Source organism: Oncorhynchus mykiss, chromosome 32 (genome assembly GCF_013265735.2).
Source record: "Oncorhynchus mykiss isolate Arlee chromosome 32, USDA_OmykA_1.1, whole genome shotgun sequence".
In the NCBI taxonomy this organism is placed as follows: Eukaryota; Metazoa; Chordata; class Actinopteri; order Salmoniformes; family Salmonidae; genus Oncorhynchus; species Oncorhynchus mykiss.
Window position 1 is genome coordinate 1,642,625 of NC_050572.1, and position 16,911 is coordinate 1,659,535.

At 41.4% G+C, this 16,911-nt stretch overlaps 1 protein-coding gene across 2 annotated transcripts in view; it reads right to left on the reverse strand.

Annotated features, from left to right (window-relative positions):
• Window positions 1-15,354: 15,354 nt before the first annotated feature.
• klhl38a (kelch-like family member 38a) overlaps window positions 15,355-16,911 on the reverse strand; it is a 34,668-nt gene continuing 33,111 nt past the window's right edge. For both annotated transcript variants that reach the window (XM_036971407.1, XM_021559726.2), the window contains one exon: window positions 15,355-16,637. In XM_036971407.1, coding sequence (XP_036827302.1) covers window positions 16,348-16,637 — 290 coding nt within the window. In that variant the 3' untranslated portion in view covers window positions 15,355-16,347. The remainder of the gene's footprint in view (window positions 16,638-16,911) is intronic.

Genomic DNA, 16,911 nt, shown 5'->3' on the forward strand with positions numbered 1-16,911 from the left:
GTAGTATTTCTGCTCTGCACACAACAGGGTTGAAATTAAGTATTCCTTTAATATATTACAGTATTGTGTATGACAGGTGTCAGCTCAACAGTAAAAAAACAACAACAATATATCCTAACTTGAGATGTACACAACTGATAGAAACTACCTATCAGCCTGCATGATGAAATTAGTTTCTATCAGCCATGGATATCACTGCATGATTAAATTAATTTCTATCAGCCATGGATATCACCAGTTGGATCAACACTCCAAACAGCCGACCCGACCGCTCGGAGGCGTCCGCGTGGTCCTAAAGCACACCGCTGCACCGTTTTGTATCGCATTCCAATGGTAAAACTGGGCCACTCAGACATTCAGAGAACCGGATCGAACATCTCTGGAGAGACCTGAAAATAGCTGTGCAGCGACGCTCCCCATCCAACCTGACAGACCTTGAGAGGATCTGCTGAGAAGATCGGGAGAAACTCCCCAACAAATACAGGTGTGCCAAGCTTATAGCGTCATATCCAAGAAGACTCGAGGCTGTAATCGCTGCCAAAGATACTTCAACAAAGTATGTAAATCTGATATTTCTGGGGGGTTTCTTTATACATTTGCAAAAATCTCTAAAAACCTGTTTTTGCATTGTAATTATGGGCTATTGTGTGTAGATCGAAGAGAAGAAACAAATCAAATTTGGCTGCAATGTAACAAAATGTGGAAAAGTGAAGGGGTCTGAATAATTTACGAATGCGCTGAACATATTTTCATTAAAAGAAAAAAACCTCGTTCAGCGCTGCCGGTTAAATTGGAGCGCAACAATCTGCTGTATTATTGACTGTTGTTGAACTGACGTCTGACAATTTAATGACTTCTAGTGTTCCATGTGTTTCCATTTTCCACCGGATAAAATTCATCTTGGTATAAAATTAATCTTGACAAAATGTTACAAATACATATTTCAGATACTGTATTACATTAGATCCTATACCTGACTCAAATTAAACACTTACCATCTCATGTCCATTTCCACAAAACGCTTATACATTGTTTTGTTTTAGAATGATATCTTGTGAGGTAAGGCAGAAAATAAGCCTATCTGGCAGGCTCTGGGAAACACCTTGGCTATTAAAGATTGTTCTAACAATGATTTAATGCTATACAAAGGCTCAGGAAAACTAGGCCCAATGCTTTTGGTTAACTTGGCATCTTAAGGCTAGGATCCTATTGTTCTAATGATTAACCAAGATGATTCAGGTAAAACAGGTCCTGGTCTTTACTCTGAATCGGGGAGATTTGTAAACATGCTGACAGCAGGTGACAAACCTCGGGTCCCTCCTGCGCCTCCTACCTGTTGTTAACTCAGTTGTATTTAGTTCATAAGTGTTAGTGTTAACACCTGCTACCCAGCGAGCTAGCTAGTTTTCAATGGATCCCGCTTCACCTGAAATAGCTAACAAACGTTTCCAGTGCTGTAGAAGCTGTGTTTATTACGCCCTTGTCCGCAGTAATGTAAAGTACATAAGTAAAAATACTTAAAGTACTACTTAAGTAGTTTTGGGGGGTATCTGTACTTTACTATGTATATTATAGACAACTTTATACTTTTACTTCACTACCTTCCTAAAGAAAATTCTGTACTTTTTAATCTGTACATTTCCCGACACAAAAGTACTCATTACATTTTGAATGCTTTGCAGGACAGGAAAATGGTCTAATTCACCCAATTATCAAGAGAACTTAACATAAGGATTAAACAAAGATATATATGTATATGTATATGTGTATGTATATGTGTATGTATAGTTTAGCAATTACAGTTACTTTTGATACTTAAGTATATTTAAAACCAAATATTTTTTTACCTTCACTAAAGATTTTACTGGGTGACTTTTACTTAAGTAATTTTCTATTAAGGTATCTCTACTTTTACTCAAGTAGGATGCTTTTTAAACCGCTGCTTGTCCGGGATAATACTGACAGTCCGGAGTGCCAATACTTTGGCGAATGCGCCAACTGTTTGCTTGCGGAGGAATACAGGAATGAGGTGACTATGTTCTACGTGAATTTATGGTGGAAAAAATGGAACTTTCTTGTTCTCAACTCCTGTGGCTGGACTACACTAGGGCCTGATGGATGTATCCCCCCCTGCCTTGTCATCTGTCCCTATCTGAATGGCCTGTGCTACCTGGAACTAGCCTGCCAAGGAAGTTGTCTCCATCTGCTTCTCCTCCTCCATCTGGTAGCGACGTAGACGGAGAACAGCAAGAATAATGTTCCAATCAGCGCTGGTTCCATGTCACAAGTCGTGGAAATGGAGGTCGGCATAAGCTGACTGGACTTTCTGCGAGAGGTCCGCAGCAGATTGACATGAGGAGTAGCTTCACTGCACTGGAGCCTGGTCTACTTGTACCTTCATAGCTAGGACGGCCTGTGTCTGCGACGGCTGTGCTGACTCCAACTACGCTAACTCCAGCAGTAGCTTCATCATCGAGTTCAGCTCCTTTTCCCCTCTCTGGATCTGACGGGGCTCTGCAGTAGCTTCATCATCAAGTTCAGCTCCTTTTCCCCTCTCTGGATCTGACGGGGCTCTGCAGCGGCTTTGTCATCGAGTTCAGCTCCTTTTCCCCTCTCTGGATCTGACGGGGCTCTGCAGTAGCTTCATCATCAAGTTCAGCTCCTTTTCCCCTCTCTGGATCTGACGGGGCTCTGCAGCGGCTTTGTCATCGAGTTCAGCTCCTTTTCCCCTCTCTGGATCTGACGGGGCTCTGCAGTAGCTTTGTCATCGAGTTCGGCTCCTTTTCCCCTCTCTGGATCTGACGGGGCTCTGCCTGCTGTGGTGAGAAATGTCTCGGTCCTCTGGAGCAAAATACTTTGCTATCCAGGAGCACGAGTACAGAACATCAATAAGCTGCTCCCAAACAGGAAATTGAGTCTGCGGGATACAATGAGATTATGAAGTGCAGCTCAGAACAGCTGAAGATGGATTTTTAAAGAACTAATTGGGTCTCTGCTTGACACCAACAAACAACCCTTTTCTATCTGGCCCTGTACCCTCCCTACATTGTGGCATTGAACGTTTCAACAGACTTTTATCCCTCCATAACTGGCTACGAGACGATTGCAGTTCTGTGGGTGTAACATTTATTGACAATTTTCATACCGTCTGGAAACAAAGCTCGTTTTGGGTTCCTGGATCCTTTCACAGCATAATAAGGCTGCATTGAGACAATGACTTATCAATGACCCAAGCCCAGCTCAGTTAATCCCTACCATTGTGTCGCTGAGTCATCATAATGCTTCAGTAAATGTACATTATACCAGTGGCGTTGGTAGACACAATGTGAGTAACCTAATTTATGTCCCTCTAACTGCCCTGAATGCCTCTGCTGATCCTACAGATATTGTATACAGTAATCATGTGCATATGAACTAGATGTATACTGTTAGCACTGAGGCGGTGTGCCCTAGTAGGAAGTTCACTGTGAGCAGCTCACTCTGCACTAACATAAATAACATGAGAATGTCTACTTCTGCTAAGCTTCCCGATAAAGCAATGAAACAAGCATGTATCCCAGAAAAGTGCTAAAATAGATAAGATCTTGCTACCTTGGCAAGGAAAATACCTGTCTATTTGTGGAAAAATCACCCTGGTTAACTCTTTAGTCATATCCCAGTCAGTTTACCTAGTTGCTTATGGCCTTGCTTACACCTAGCGACTTGTTTAAAAAAAAATATTCAATTAGATTTGGAACGGCAAGCCAGACCAAATTACACGGGCATATTTATATAATGAATATGAATTCAGGGGGAGGGGGGACAGAAATTATTAGATAGTAATGCATTAGACCTCTCACTAAAGGCTTCAGTCATATAAAGGTTATACTTAAATCCAAACTTTTCTAACAGATTATTAAGAATGGCCTTATTCGCTTTATTCAGATTACAGAGATTTTCGATGTACTGATACGCAAAACAACACAGGATTTAAATGATTATACATCATTTTTGCAATGTTATTTATATGGGGGATACAACCTTCCCGATTGTGCAGATTGGAACACATTAATTGAATCAGAAGGCTCATTCAGCACAACCCACTTCTATTGCCAATAACTAATGATTTTGTTCACTGGCAAGATTCGCTAACTTAGGCATGACAATGAAAGACAAGCGTTGTCATTTTGAATTCCATAAAGTGAGTGTGGGAGAAGTGAACAAAAATTGTTGTCTATGACAAGCCACTGGGGTCTGACAACTTGGGTGGAAAATGACTGAGGAAAGTAGAGGACGATATTGCCACACCTTCAATCGAAGTGTACTAGAAAGTGTGTGCCCTCAGGCCTGGAGAGAAGCAAAAGTAATTCCGCTACCCAAGAATAGTAAAGCCCCCTTTACTGGCTCAAGTAGCCGACCAATCAGCCAGTTACCAAACCTTAGTAAACTTCTGTAAAAAATTGTGTTTTACCAGATACAATGTCAATTTGTTTACAGTAAAATATCAACATACTTTCATCACGCTTATAGGGAAGGACATTCAAAAGCACAGCACTTACACAAATGGCTGATAGGCTGAGAGAAATTGATGATAAAACGTTTGGGGGGCTATTATGTTTGACTTCAGTGCGACTTTTGACAATGTCAATCATATTCTGCTGATTGAAAATCTTGTGTTATGGCTTTATTGTGGATAAAGAGTTACCTGTCTAACAGAACACAGAGGGTGTTCTTTAATGGAAGCCTCTCCAACATAATCCAGGTAGAATCAGGAATTCCCCAGGGCAGCTGTCGAGGCCCCTTACTTTTTTCAATCTTTACTAATGAAGTTTGAAATATCCAATAAATGTCGTTCCACTTCATGATTGTGTCCTACTTGTTGTTGATTCTTCACAAAAAATACAGTTTTATATCTTTATGTTTGAAGCCTGAAATGTGGCAAAAGGTCGCAAAGTTCAAGGGGGCCGAATACTTTCGCAAGGCACTGTATTTTCAAAATTCTTAAAGCTCGGTCAAATGTTGATCATCACTAGACAACTATTTTCAAGTCTTGCCACAGATTTTCCAGTAGATTTAAGTCAAAACTGTAACTCGGCCACTCAAGAACATTCACTGTCTTCTTGGTAAGCAACTTCAGTGTAGATTTGGCCTTGTGTTTTAGGTTATTGTCCTGCTGAAAGGTCAATGTCTCCCAGTGTCTGGTGGAAAGCAGACTGAACCAGGTTTTCTTCTAGTATGTTTCTCCATTATGTTTCCCAGTCCAGGAATACCCATAGGGAATACCCATAGGGTGGAAGGTAACCTGGCAGGTAGGAGGAGAGTTAGGCCAGTGTCTGAAAAAGTTGCTGAATTGAATCCCTGAGCCGACAAGGTAAAAATGTGTTATTCTGCCCCTGAGCAAGGCATTTAACCCCCAACAACAACTGCTTTCTGGGTGCCGATGTCGATTTAAGACCACTCTGATTAGTATTTATTAAGGATCCCCATTCCTCTTCCTGGAGTCCAGCAACATTAAGGCAGATGATTCAGATGGGTTGTGTTAAATGTGGAAGACACATTTAAGTTGAATGCATTCAGTTCAGAGGAGGAAGGTGAGGACCATCCTCCTCAGTGAATTTCATAAAAATTTAAAACAGTGAAACAATAAATGTTATCCTTTTTAGATAAAACTAAACTAAATATATTCACGTCACCAAATAATAGAATAAAACAAACTGTTTTACAATGATAGCCTACAGTAGCCTCAACATCACTCTCTGGGTAGCATCATGGTGTAGCTGGAGGACAGCTAGCTTCTGTCCTCATCTGTGTATATTGACTTCAATACAAAACCTAGGAGGCTCATGGTTCTCACCCCCTTCCATAGACTTACACAGTAATTATGACAACTTCCGGAGGACGTCCTCCAACCTATCAGAGCTCTTGCAGTATGAACTGACATGTTGTCGACCCAATCAAAGGATCAGAGAATGAATCTAGTACTGAAAGTGTAAGTTACAGCTAGCTAGCACTGCAAGTGCATAACATGTGGTGAGTAGTTGACTCAGAGAAAGACAATAGTTGAACAGTTTAACAAATTAATTTCTTCAAAAAATTAAGGAGAAGCAAGAGCGAGAGAAAGCTAGCTGGCTAACTGGCTAGCTATTTCATTGTGTATTTGTTTTTCACTTGCAGCTAGCTAGTTTAGCCTACTCAAACACCTGGCTCAAGCAGAGAGGGATGCTGTGTTAGCTAGCTGTCTATGGCTATCCAACAGAGAGGGATGCTATGTTAGCTAGCTGTCTATGGCTATCCTAGCTGTCTATGGCTATCCAACAGAGAGGGATGCTATTTTAGCTAGCTGGCTATGACTATCCAACAGAGAGGGATGCTATGTTAGCTAGCTGGCTATGACTATCCAACAGAGAGGGATGCTATGTTAGCTAGCTGGCTATGGCTATCCAACAGAGAGGGATGCTATGTTAGTTAGCTGGCTATGGCTATCCAACAGAGAGGGATGCTATGTTAGCTAGCTGGCTATGGCTATCCAACAGAGAGGGATGCTATGTTAGCTAGCTGTCTAGGGCTGTCCAACACTGGAACTCAAGTCAAGGTAAGCTTTTGGTTTTATTAATTTATTGCCACCAAGGCCCACCAGTGTAACTGCTAAACTGCTTGCCATACACCGTACTGCATGTTCTAGTAGCTATGTTGACTATGATGTTAGCTAATATGGTGACAATGATGTAGACTGTGTGTAACGGTTAGCAGTTATGGTATGAACGTTTGGCTTGGGAACGTCTTTTTTGGGGGGTGAAATTGGTCCACGGGCCTGCAAAAGCCAGTTGCCCATCCCTGAGCTAGAAGCTCAAGAGTGTCCAAGGCGGTATTGAATGTGTCACTGTCTGTCACCTTGATTACTCTAATCTTTCTCTTGTCCTTTTGTGCACCTACGTTGTAATCTTTCATTCATAGTCTAGGTACCTCGTGATGGTATAGGGGAAATTTCAGTACCATGTAGTAGCCTAAACCTATCGCTGTTACATTGAGCTGGGTGAATGGAATATGAATGACAGTAACCTAAACCTATCACTGTTACATTGAGCTGGGTGAATATGAATGACAGTAACCTAAACCTATCGATGTTACATTGAGCTGGGTGAATATGAATGACAGTAACCTAAACCTATCGATGTTACATTGAACTGGGTGAATGGAATATGAATGACAGTAACCTAAACCTATCACTGTTACATTGAACTGGGTGAATGGAATATGAATGACAGTATCCTAAACCTATCGATGTTACATTGAACTGGGTGAATATGAATGACAGTAACCTAAACCAGTCACTGTTACATTGAACTGGGTTAATGGAATATGAATGACAGTAACCTAAACCTGTCACTGTTACATTGAACTGGGTTAATGGAATATGAATGCCAGTCATCCAACATGCTGTAATAGAAATAAGGCCATGTTCATAAAAGAACATCTTAAATGGCACCGACCCCAACTGATTCCGTTGTACAACTGACTAGATATCCCCCTTTCACTTTTCCCATAACATGATGCAGCAGATCCACCATGCTTGAAAATAGAGAGGGGTACTCAGTAATGTGTTGGATTTGCCCCAAACATAACACTTTGTATTCAGGACAAAAAGGGATTTTCTTTGCCACATTTTTTTGCAGTATTACTTTAGAGCCTTGTGCCTTTAGTGCCAAGATGCATCTTTTTAAATATTTTTATTATGTACAGGCTTCCTTTTCACTCTGTCATTTTTGTTGGTTGTGTGGAGGAACTATAATGTTGTTGATCCATCCTCACTTTTCTCCTATCACAGCCATTAAACTCTGTAACTGTTTTAAAGTCACCATTGGCCTCATGGTGAAATCCCTGAGTGGTTTCCTTCTTCTCTGGCAACTCAGTTAGGAAGGACTCCTGTATCTTTGTAGTGACTGGGTGTATTGATACACCATCCAAAATGTAATTAGTAACTTCACCAGGCTCAAAGGGGTTTTCAATGTCTTTTCTTTATTTTTTCTTTAACCCGTATACCAATAGGTACCCTTCTTTGCAAGGCATTGGAAAACCTCCCTGGTATTTGTGGTTGAATCTGTGTATGAAATTCACTGCTCGACTGAGGGGCCTTAAAGATAATTGTATGTGTGGGGTACAGAGAGAGTCATTCAAAAATCATGTTAAACACTATTATTGCACACTGTCCATGCAACTTATAATGTAACGTGCTAAAACGTCTTATGGCTGCAGGGGCAGTATTGAGTAGCTTGGATGAAAGGTGCCCAGGGTAAACGGCCTGCTCCTCAGTCCCAGCTGCTGATATATGCATTATTAGTATTGGCTAGAAAACACTCTGAAGTTTCTAAAACTGTTTGAATGATGTCTGTGAGTATAACAGAACTCATATGGCAGGTAAAAACCTGAGGAGAAATCCAAACAGGAAGTGGAAAATCTGAGGTTGGTCGATTTTCAACCCAGCCCCTATTGAATACACAGTGGGATATGGATGAAGTTGCACTTCCTAGGGCTTCCACTAGATGTCAACCGTCTTTAGAAACTTGAAATAGGCTTCTACTGTGTTGTGGGGCCAGGTGTCTGGCAGAGAGCCATGGGCTGGTCATGCACAATTCACATGATAGCGACCTGCGTTCCATTGCTTTTCTTCTCAAAGGAATTATCTGGTTGGAACGTTATTGAAGATTTATGATAAAAACATCCTAAAGATTGATTCTATACTTAGTTTGAAATGTTTCTAAGACCTGTAATATAACTTTTTAAAGTTTTTGTCCGACGCTATGCTGGACCTGCACGAGCGTTTGGATTTGTGTACCTAAGCCCTGACAAAAGTAGCTACTTGGACATAAATAATGGACATTATCAAACAAATCAAGCTTTTATTGTGGAACTAGGATTCCTGGGAGTGCATTCTGATAAAGATCATAAAAGGTAAGGGAATATTTATAATGTTATTTCTGATTTCTGTTCACTCCAACATGGCAGATCATTTTTTTTCTTCGTCTGAGTGCCGTCTCAGATTATTGCATGGTTTGCTTTTTCCGTAAAGTTTTAAAAAAAATCTGACACAGCAGTTGAGGTATATCTATAATTCCATGTGTATAACTTGTTTTTTCATCTACATTTATGATGAGTATTTCTGTTGAATTGATGTGGTTATGCAAAATCACTGGATGTTTTTGGAACTAGTGAACGTAATGCGCCAATCTAAACTCAGATATAAATATGAGTTTTTGATATAAATATGAACTTTATCAAACAAAACATACATGTATTGTGTAACATGAAGTCCTATGAGTGTCATCTGATGAAGATCATCAAAGGTTAGTGATTCATTTTATCTCTTTCTGCTTTTTGTGACTCCTCTCTGGCTGGGAAAATGGCTGTGTTTTTCTATGAGTTGGTGGTGACCTAACATAATCTTGTGGTGCTTTCGCTGTAAAGCCTATTTGAAATAGGACACTGTGGTGGGATTAACAATAAGATTACCTTTAAAATGGTATACGATACATGTATATTTGAGGAATTTTAATTATGAGATTTATGTTGTTTTGAATTTGGCGCCCTGCACTTTCACTGGATGTTGTCGTATCGATCCCGTTAACGGGATTGCAGCCATAAGAAGTTTTAAGCACATTTTTTTTGCTCCTGAAATTATTTAGACTTGCTCTAACAAAGGGGTTGAATACTTATTGACTGAAGACATTTCAGCTTTTCATTTACTTTTTTGTTGTTGAATTTTTCAAAAAACAATTAACTTTGACATAATGTGGTATTGTAGGAAAAGTCAAGGGGTGTGAATACTTTCTGAAGATCAGTTCTCTAATGTTACATTATCTAGTGTTGTAGGGGATTCTGGACAGAGCTTCTATGTTGAAGTATGTAGCTTCGTGAACATGGCACCTGTGTCAGGGTGCCTGCTGCCTGACTCTGTAATAGTCTAAGGTTGCAGCTGGCAGCGGTCACTTGATCCCTGCCGAAGGTAAGGAGTCAGACCACTTACGTCGATTCCTGCAGAAGGTGAGGAGTCAGACCACGTACGTCGATCCCTGCAGAAGGTGAGGAGTCAGATCACGTACGTCGATCCCTGCAGAAGGTGAGGAGTCAGACCACGTACCCTGATCCCTGCAGAAGCTGAGGAGTCAGACCACGTACCCTGATCCCCGCAGAAGGTGAGGAGTCAGATCACGTACCCTGATCCCCGCAGAAGGTGAGGAGTCAGACCACGTACCCTGATCCCCGTAGAAGGTGAGGAGTCAGACCACGTACCCTGATCCCCGCAGAAGGTGAGGAGTCAGACCACGTACCCTGATCCCCGCAGAAGGTGAGGATTCAGACCACGTACCCTGATCCCCGCAGAAGGTGAGGAGTCAGACCACGTACCCTGATCCCCGCAGAAGGTGAGGAGTCAGACCACGTACCCTGATCCCCGCAGAAGGTGAGGAGTCAGACCACGTACCCTGATCCCCGCAGAAGGTGAGGAGTCAGACCACGTACCCAGATCCCCGCAGAAGGTGAGGAGTCAGACCACGTACCCTGATCCCCGCAGAAGGTGAGGAGTCAGACCACGTACCCTGATCCCTGCAGAAGGTGAGGAGTCAGACCACATACTAACATACTAGAGAGAAGCACCATTTACCACTGACTGCAGTCAAAGTACTAAAGAGGAAATGCATAGTTACCTACAGTATATTACAGAAATAACACGTGTTTTTCTCCACTGTGGTGTATATTATCAACCCAGTCTCAAACATCAGATCATATTTTGGTAAAATCACTTTAATATTATTGATAAAGAAATAAGACAGTTTTGTTATAAAAAACAAGTCACATAAATTAATAAATATGGACAATGTCATCATTTACACAAGTAATTCAGGATATAAAATAAATGAGAAAGAAATAAATTATTTTTAAAAAGTGAGTTTTTTTTTCTCTTTGGTGCAAGCAATAGATAGCGTTATACTCTATGCCTCTATATGCATAGTGCTGCCTTCATTGAGATTTGAAACACATAGAAACCCACAGAGAAGCATGCCACAGGCTCATCTAGTCACATGACGTCTCCTGGTTCTCATAGTAACCACGGTCAAGGCTACAGGCTACTGTCTGTACAATAGGGTCAAGAGCAAAAGGTGGCATTAGTAAATTGGCACTGTAGTGCTAATCAGTGTCTTTGGCAATAGTTATCCTTCTTGGAAGATCTGACTTAGTAGCTGTCCGCAGCAAACAAGATATGAGGGACTGTACACAGATCGAGATGGAGGGTTGAGAAAACGCTGTTGTAGAGTAGAGCAGTCTCACTAGCAGTAAGATAGGCCTAGATATATATGGATATGCCTACACACTGATGGTTCCTTCTTGGTTTATAAAGCCATTGGCAGTGTAGCCTACTGTTGAATCACCAGCAGACCGGAACACTGCATGGTCAATGTCTAAACCTGACACAGAGCACAGGACTGGCCTCAGCATCTCTGACTGATGCTTATGGTAGGCGGGCTGCAGTGGTTATAATATACATGCCCTCTAGGTCATGGGATGGCTGAGGGACAGATATGTGGTGGACCGATCGTTCCCCAATCACCACTACTAGAAGAACAACGCAGTCCAGTGATGTTGCTGATTTGTAATGTAATATTGGTAGGGAAAAAGACAGATGAATTAGGCTCACTGCCTGAGTACTGCATGTCTGTCAAGTCTTCTGTCAAGTCTTATAATCCACATTATAATTCACATTTCCTGGTGCTGCTGCAGGATTCATTTATTTTCTGTAGCAAACCGGCTCAAATGAAGCTCCTCCATCTGTAAATGTTGTGGACCATATTCTGCCAGGGGAGTAAACAGAACCCATGTGGTTCAACTCGCCTTCACTTTAATGACTCATTAGAAAGTGAACAACGACAGGTGCTTGGGAGGGAGGAATGATTGTCTATGAATTGACTATTTACATGTATTATGATCTGTTTACATGCTGCCCACAAGTCCTTAGACTGGCAGTCGTAGTGTGGTGGATGTCGCTGTGCTTAGTTTAGAAGCAGCGTCACACCAGGTCAGGGAGTCAAGGGAGATCTTACATTCATTGTCCATTCAGGGGTATAGGAAGATATGGTTTGGTAGGATATGGTTTGGTAGGCTATGTTATGGTAGGGAACTGTATGGTAGGATATGGTATTGTATGGTAGGATATGGTAGGGTATAGTATGGTAGGCTGTGGTATAGTATGGTAGGCTGTGGTATAGTATGGTAGAATATGTCATGTTAGGATATGGTATGGTAGGGTATGTTATGGTAGGGTATGTAATGGTAGGGAACTGTATGGTAGGGTACTGTATGGTATGGTGTGGTTGGGCATAGTATGGTAGGATATGGCATAGTATGGTAGGATATGGTATTGTAGGGTATAGGAAGATATGGTTTGGTAGGCTATGTATGGTAGGGTACTGTATAGTATGGAAGGGTATGGTATTGTAGGGTATAGTATGGTAGGATATATGGTATGGTAGGGTATAGGAAGATATGGTTTGGTAGGCTATGCTATGACAGGGTATTGTTTGGTATTGTAGGGTATAGTATGGTATTGTATGGTAGGATATGGTAATGTATGGTAGGATATGGTATAATAGCGTATGGTAGGATATGGTATTGTATGGTAGGATATGGTATAGTAGGGTATGGTAGGATATGGTATTGTAGGGTATAATATTGTATGGTAGGATATGGTATAGTAGGGTAGGATATGGTATAGTAGGGTATAATGATGTATGGTAGGATATGGAATAGTAGGGTAGGATATGGTATGGTAGTATATGGTATTGTAGGGTATAGTATGGTAGGATATGGTATAGTAGGGTAGGGTATGGTATTGTATGATATTGTAATGTAGGGTATGCTATTGTAGGGTATGTTAGAGTATGGTAGAATATTGTATTGTAGGGTATGGTAGGGTAGGGTATGGTATTGTAGGATATTGTAATGTAGGGTATGCTATTGTAGGGTATGTTAGAGTATGGTAGGATATTGTAGGGTATGGTATTGTAGGGTATAAAATGGTAGGTTATGGTATAGTAGGGTAGGATATGGTATTGTATGGTAGGATATTGTAATGTACGGTATGCTAGAGTATGGTATTGTATTGTAGGGTATGGTAGGATATAGTATTGTAGGGTATAAAATGGTATGGTAGGTTATGTGTCATGGTAGGATAGTGTACGATATGGTATTCTATGGTAGGGTTGGTGTGTCATGGTAGGATAGTGTAAGATATGTTATGATATAGCAATCCAACTGCAATGGATACCTAGGCTGCTAAATTATGAACAGGGTAGATCTGGAAAGATAAACCGGAAAAATGTAGACACCGACCATACCGGTAACATTGCAGACATTTTACTGATATCCTTCATTACGATAAGTAGCCCATACTAGAGAAATGTGATGTTGAAATTAAATAACTTTGTTAATATGGGTGAATGTTCATGGGACAATTGATGGCCACAACCATCAAACTAGCAGTAGTAGTTTAAAGGATAATAGGAAACTGTGGTGCACATTAATGCTAGAAACTGTGGTGCACATTAATACTAGAAACTGTGGTGCACATTAATACTAGAAACTGTGGTGCACATTAATACTAGAAACTGTGGTGCACATTAATACTAGAAACTGTGGTGCACATTGATACTAGAAACTGTGGTGCACATTGATACTAGAAACTGTGGTGCACATTAATACTAGAAACTGTGGTGCACATTAATTCTAGAAACTGTGATGCACATTAATGCTAGAAACTGAGGTGAACATTAATGCTAGAAACTGTGGTGCACATTAATACCAGAAACTGTGGTGCACATTGTTAGAAACCGAGGTGCACCTTAATACTAGAAACTGTGGTGCACATTAATGCTAGAAACTGTGGTGCACATTGTTAGAAACTGTGGTGCACATCAATGCTAGAAACTGTAGTGCACATTGTTAGAAACTGAGGTGCACCTTAATACTAGATACTGTGGTGCACATTAATTCTAGAAACTGTGGTGCACATTAATACTAGAAACTGTGGTGCACATTAATACTAGAAACTGTGGTGCACATTAATACTAGAAACTGTGGTGCACATTGCTAGCTGTGGTGCACATTAATGTTAGAAACTGTGGTGCAAATTAATAGTAGAAACTGTGGTGCACATTAATACTAGAAACTGTGGTGCACATTGTTAGAAACTGTGGTGCACATTAATACTAGAAACTGTGGTGCACATTAATACTAGAAACTGTGGTGCACATTGTTAGAAACTGTGGTGCACATTAATGCTATCAACTGTGGTGCACATTAATGTTAGAAACTGTGGTGCACATTAATACTAGAAACTGTGGTGCACATTAATACTAGAAACTGTGGTGCACATTAATACTAGAAACTGTGGTGCACATTAATACTAGAAACTGTGGTGCACATTGCTAGCTGTGGTGCACATTAATGTTAGAAACGGTGGTGCAAATTAATACTAGAAACTGTGGTGCACATTAATACTAGAAACTGTGGTGCACATTAATACTAGAAACTGTGGTGCACATTAATACTAGAAACTGTGGTGCACATTAATACTAGAAACTGTGGTGCACATTAATACTAGAAACTGTGGTGCACATTAATGCTAGAAACTGTGGTGCACATTGCTAGAAGCTGTGGTGCACATTAATACTAGAAACTGTGGTGCACATTAATACTAGAAACTGTGGTGCACATTAATGCTATCAACTGTGGTGCACATTAATGTTAGAAACTGTGGTGCACATTAATACTAGAAACTGTGGTGCACATTCATGTTAGAAACTGTGGTGCCCATTCATGTTAGAAAATGTGGTGCACATTGATACTATAAACTGTGGTGCACATTAATGACAGAAACTGTGGTGCACATTCATGTTAGAAACTGTAGTGCACATTGATACTAGAAACTGTGGTGCACATTGATACTAGAAACTGTGGTGCACATTGATACTAGAAACTGTGGTGCACATTGATACTAGAAACTGTGGTGCACATTAATACTAGAAACTGTGGTGCACATTGATACTAGAAACTGTGGTGCACATTGATACTAGAAACTGTGGTGCACATTGATACTAGAAACTGTGGTGCACATTCATTAATATAAACTGTGGTGCCCATTGTTAGAAACTGTGGTGCACATTGTTAGAAACTGTGGTGCACATTAATGCTAGAAACTGTGGTGCACATTCATGTTAGAAACTGTGGTGCACATTGATACTAGAAACTGTGGTGCACATTCATTAATATAAACTGTGGTGCACATTGTTAGAAACTGTGGTGCACATTAATGCTAGAAACTGTGGTGCACATTGTTAGAAGCTGTGGTGCACATTAATGTTAGAAACTGTGGTGCACATTAATACTAGAAACTGTGGTGCACATTAATGCTAGAAACTGTGGTGCACATTGTTAGAAACTATGGTGCACATTGCTAGAAACTGTGGTGCACATTCATGCTAGAAACTGTGGTGCACCTTCATGTTAGAGACGGATCCTTATTCTTTATCGTTATTATATCAATTCAGGCAATTTATGGCCATATCATCCAGCTCTGTTACAGGGCTTCAATCAGTGTTATGTGGACTTAGTTTGGGTAGGGGAGCGTTGGTCTGAAATGGCACCCTATTCCCTTGTCTTGACCAGAGCCTACCCTATTCCCTATGTAGTAAACTAGTTCTGACCAGAAGTCGTGAACTGTATAGGGAATAGGGTGTCATTTCAGATTTACCCTTGGAGGAGTGTGGAGACTCTGTCCTCCGATCTCCCTCCCTCCCTCCCTCCCTCCCTGGGGCCCTTGTGACACCTCTGCCTGCCAGCTAAGATCTCAGGTTTTGATTTAGAACGCCACAGATGCTAGCATCAAGACCATGTCTGAGGCGTGTGTTGACGTCCTGTGACTGTGTGAGAGAAGAGACCAACGTCTGTCTGTTCAGATGGTTTCCGATCCCAGCTGTGGTGTCCAATTATAACTGCTGTGAAGGAGTAACATGACAGGTAGCTAGCTAGATTAGGTTAGGAGCCGGCTAGGCTAGGAGTCCATGACAGGTAGCTAGCTAGATTAGGTTAGGAGCCGGCTAGGCTAGGAGTCCAAGGAGTTTTGGGGATGGTGTGGGTCACTCATCAGAGAGATCATATACAGTTTGTGGACCAGCTCAAATGTGACAATGGACTGGAGGAGTGGAGGACATTGCATCTGTAATGGGGGACAGAGAGGCAGCTGTAGAAGTCAGTCCCACTGTTCACCCTACTGTTGGACTCCAGACGACCAGATGATGTTGATAAGATGTTGTGGGTCACTCAGGGGGGGTTGGGTCTGTTGGAGACACAAACCAGAGGCAGGGAGCCGTGGTCGAACAGTTTGTATGGCAGCGTCCCCTTGGAGGTCCACACGTCCGTCTTGGGGTCGTAACACTCGAAGCAGTCCGAGTCCTCGATGGTGTCGTGCCCGTTCAGGAAGCGCCCCCCCGTCACGTACAGCTTGTTGTTGATGACCGTGGCGCTGTGGTGCATTCGCCTCTCCTTCAGGTTCTCACACTTTACAAACTTGTTGGCTTTGGTGTCGTAGGCGATCATCCGTCTAGTGTACCCTACAAATGAAACATTTCAAATACACATGACTATTAAGGGAGCCGGCGTCCCAAATTGCAGCCTATTCCCTATGTAGTGCACTCCTTTTGACCAGAGCCCAGAGGGAATAGGGTGCCATTGGGGACAAAGCCTACCCACAGATTGTTCAGAATCACAACATCAAAGTAAATAAAGTTGAAAGGAGATGACTCCATTTAAGATGAAAAAGAGACACATGCTATCAACTCATGTGGACTGTAACAGCTGTGGGTATTCTACATGATAGACCCGGTA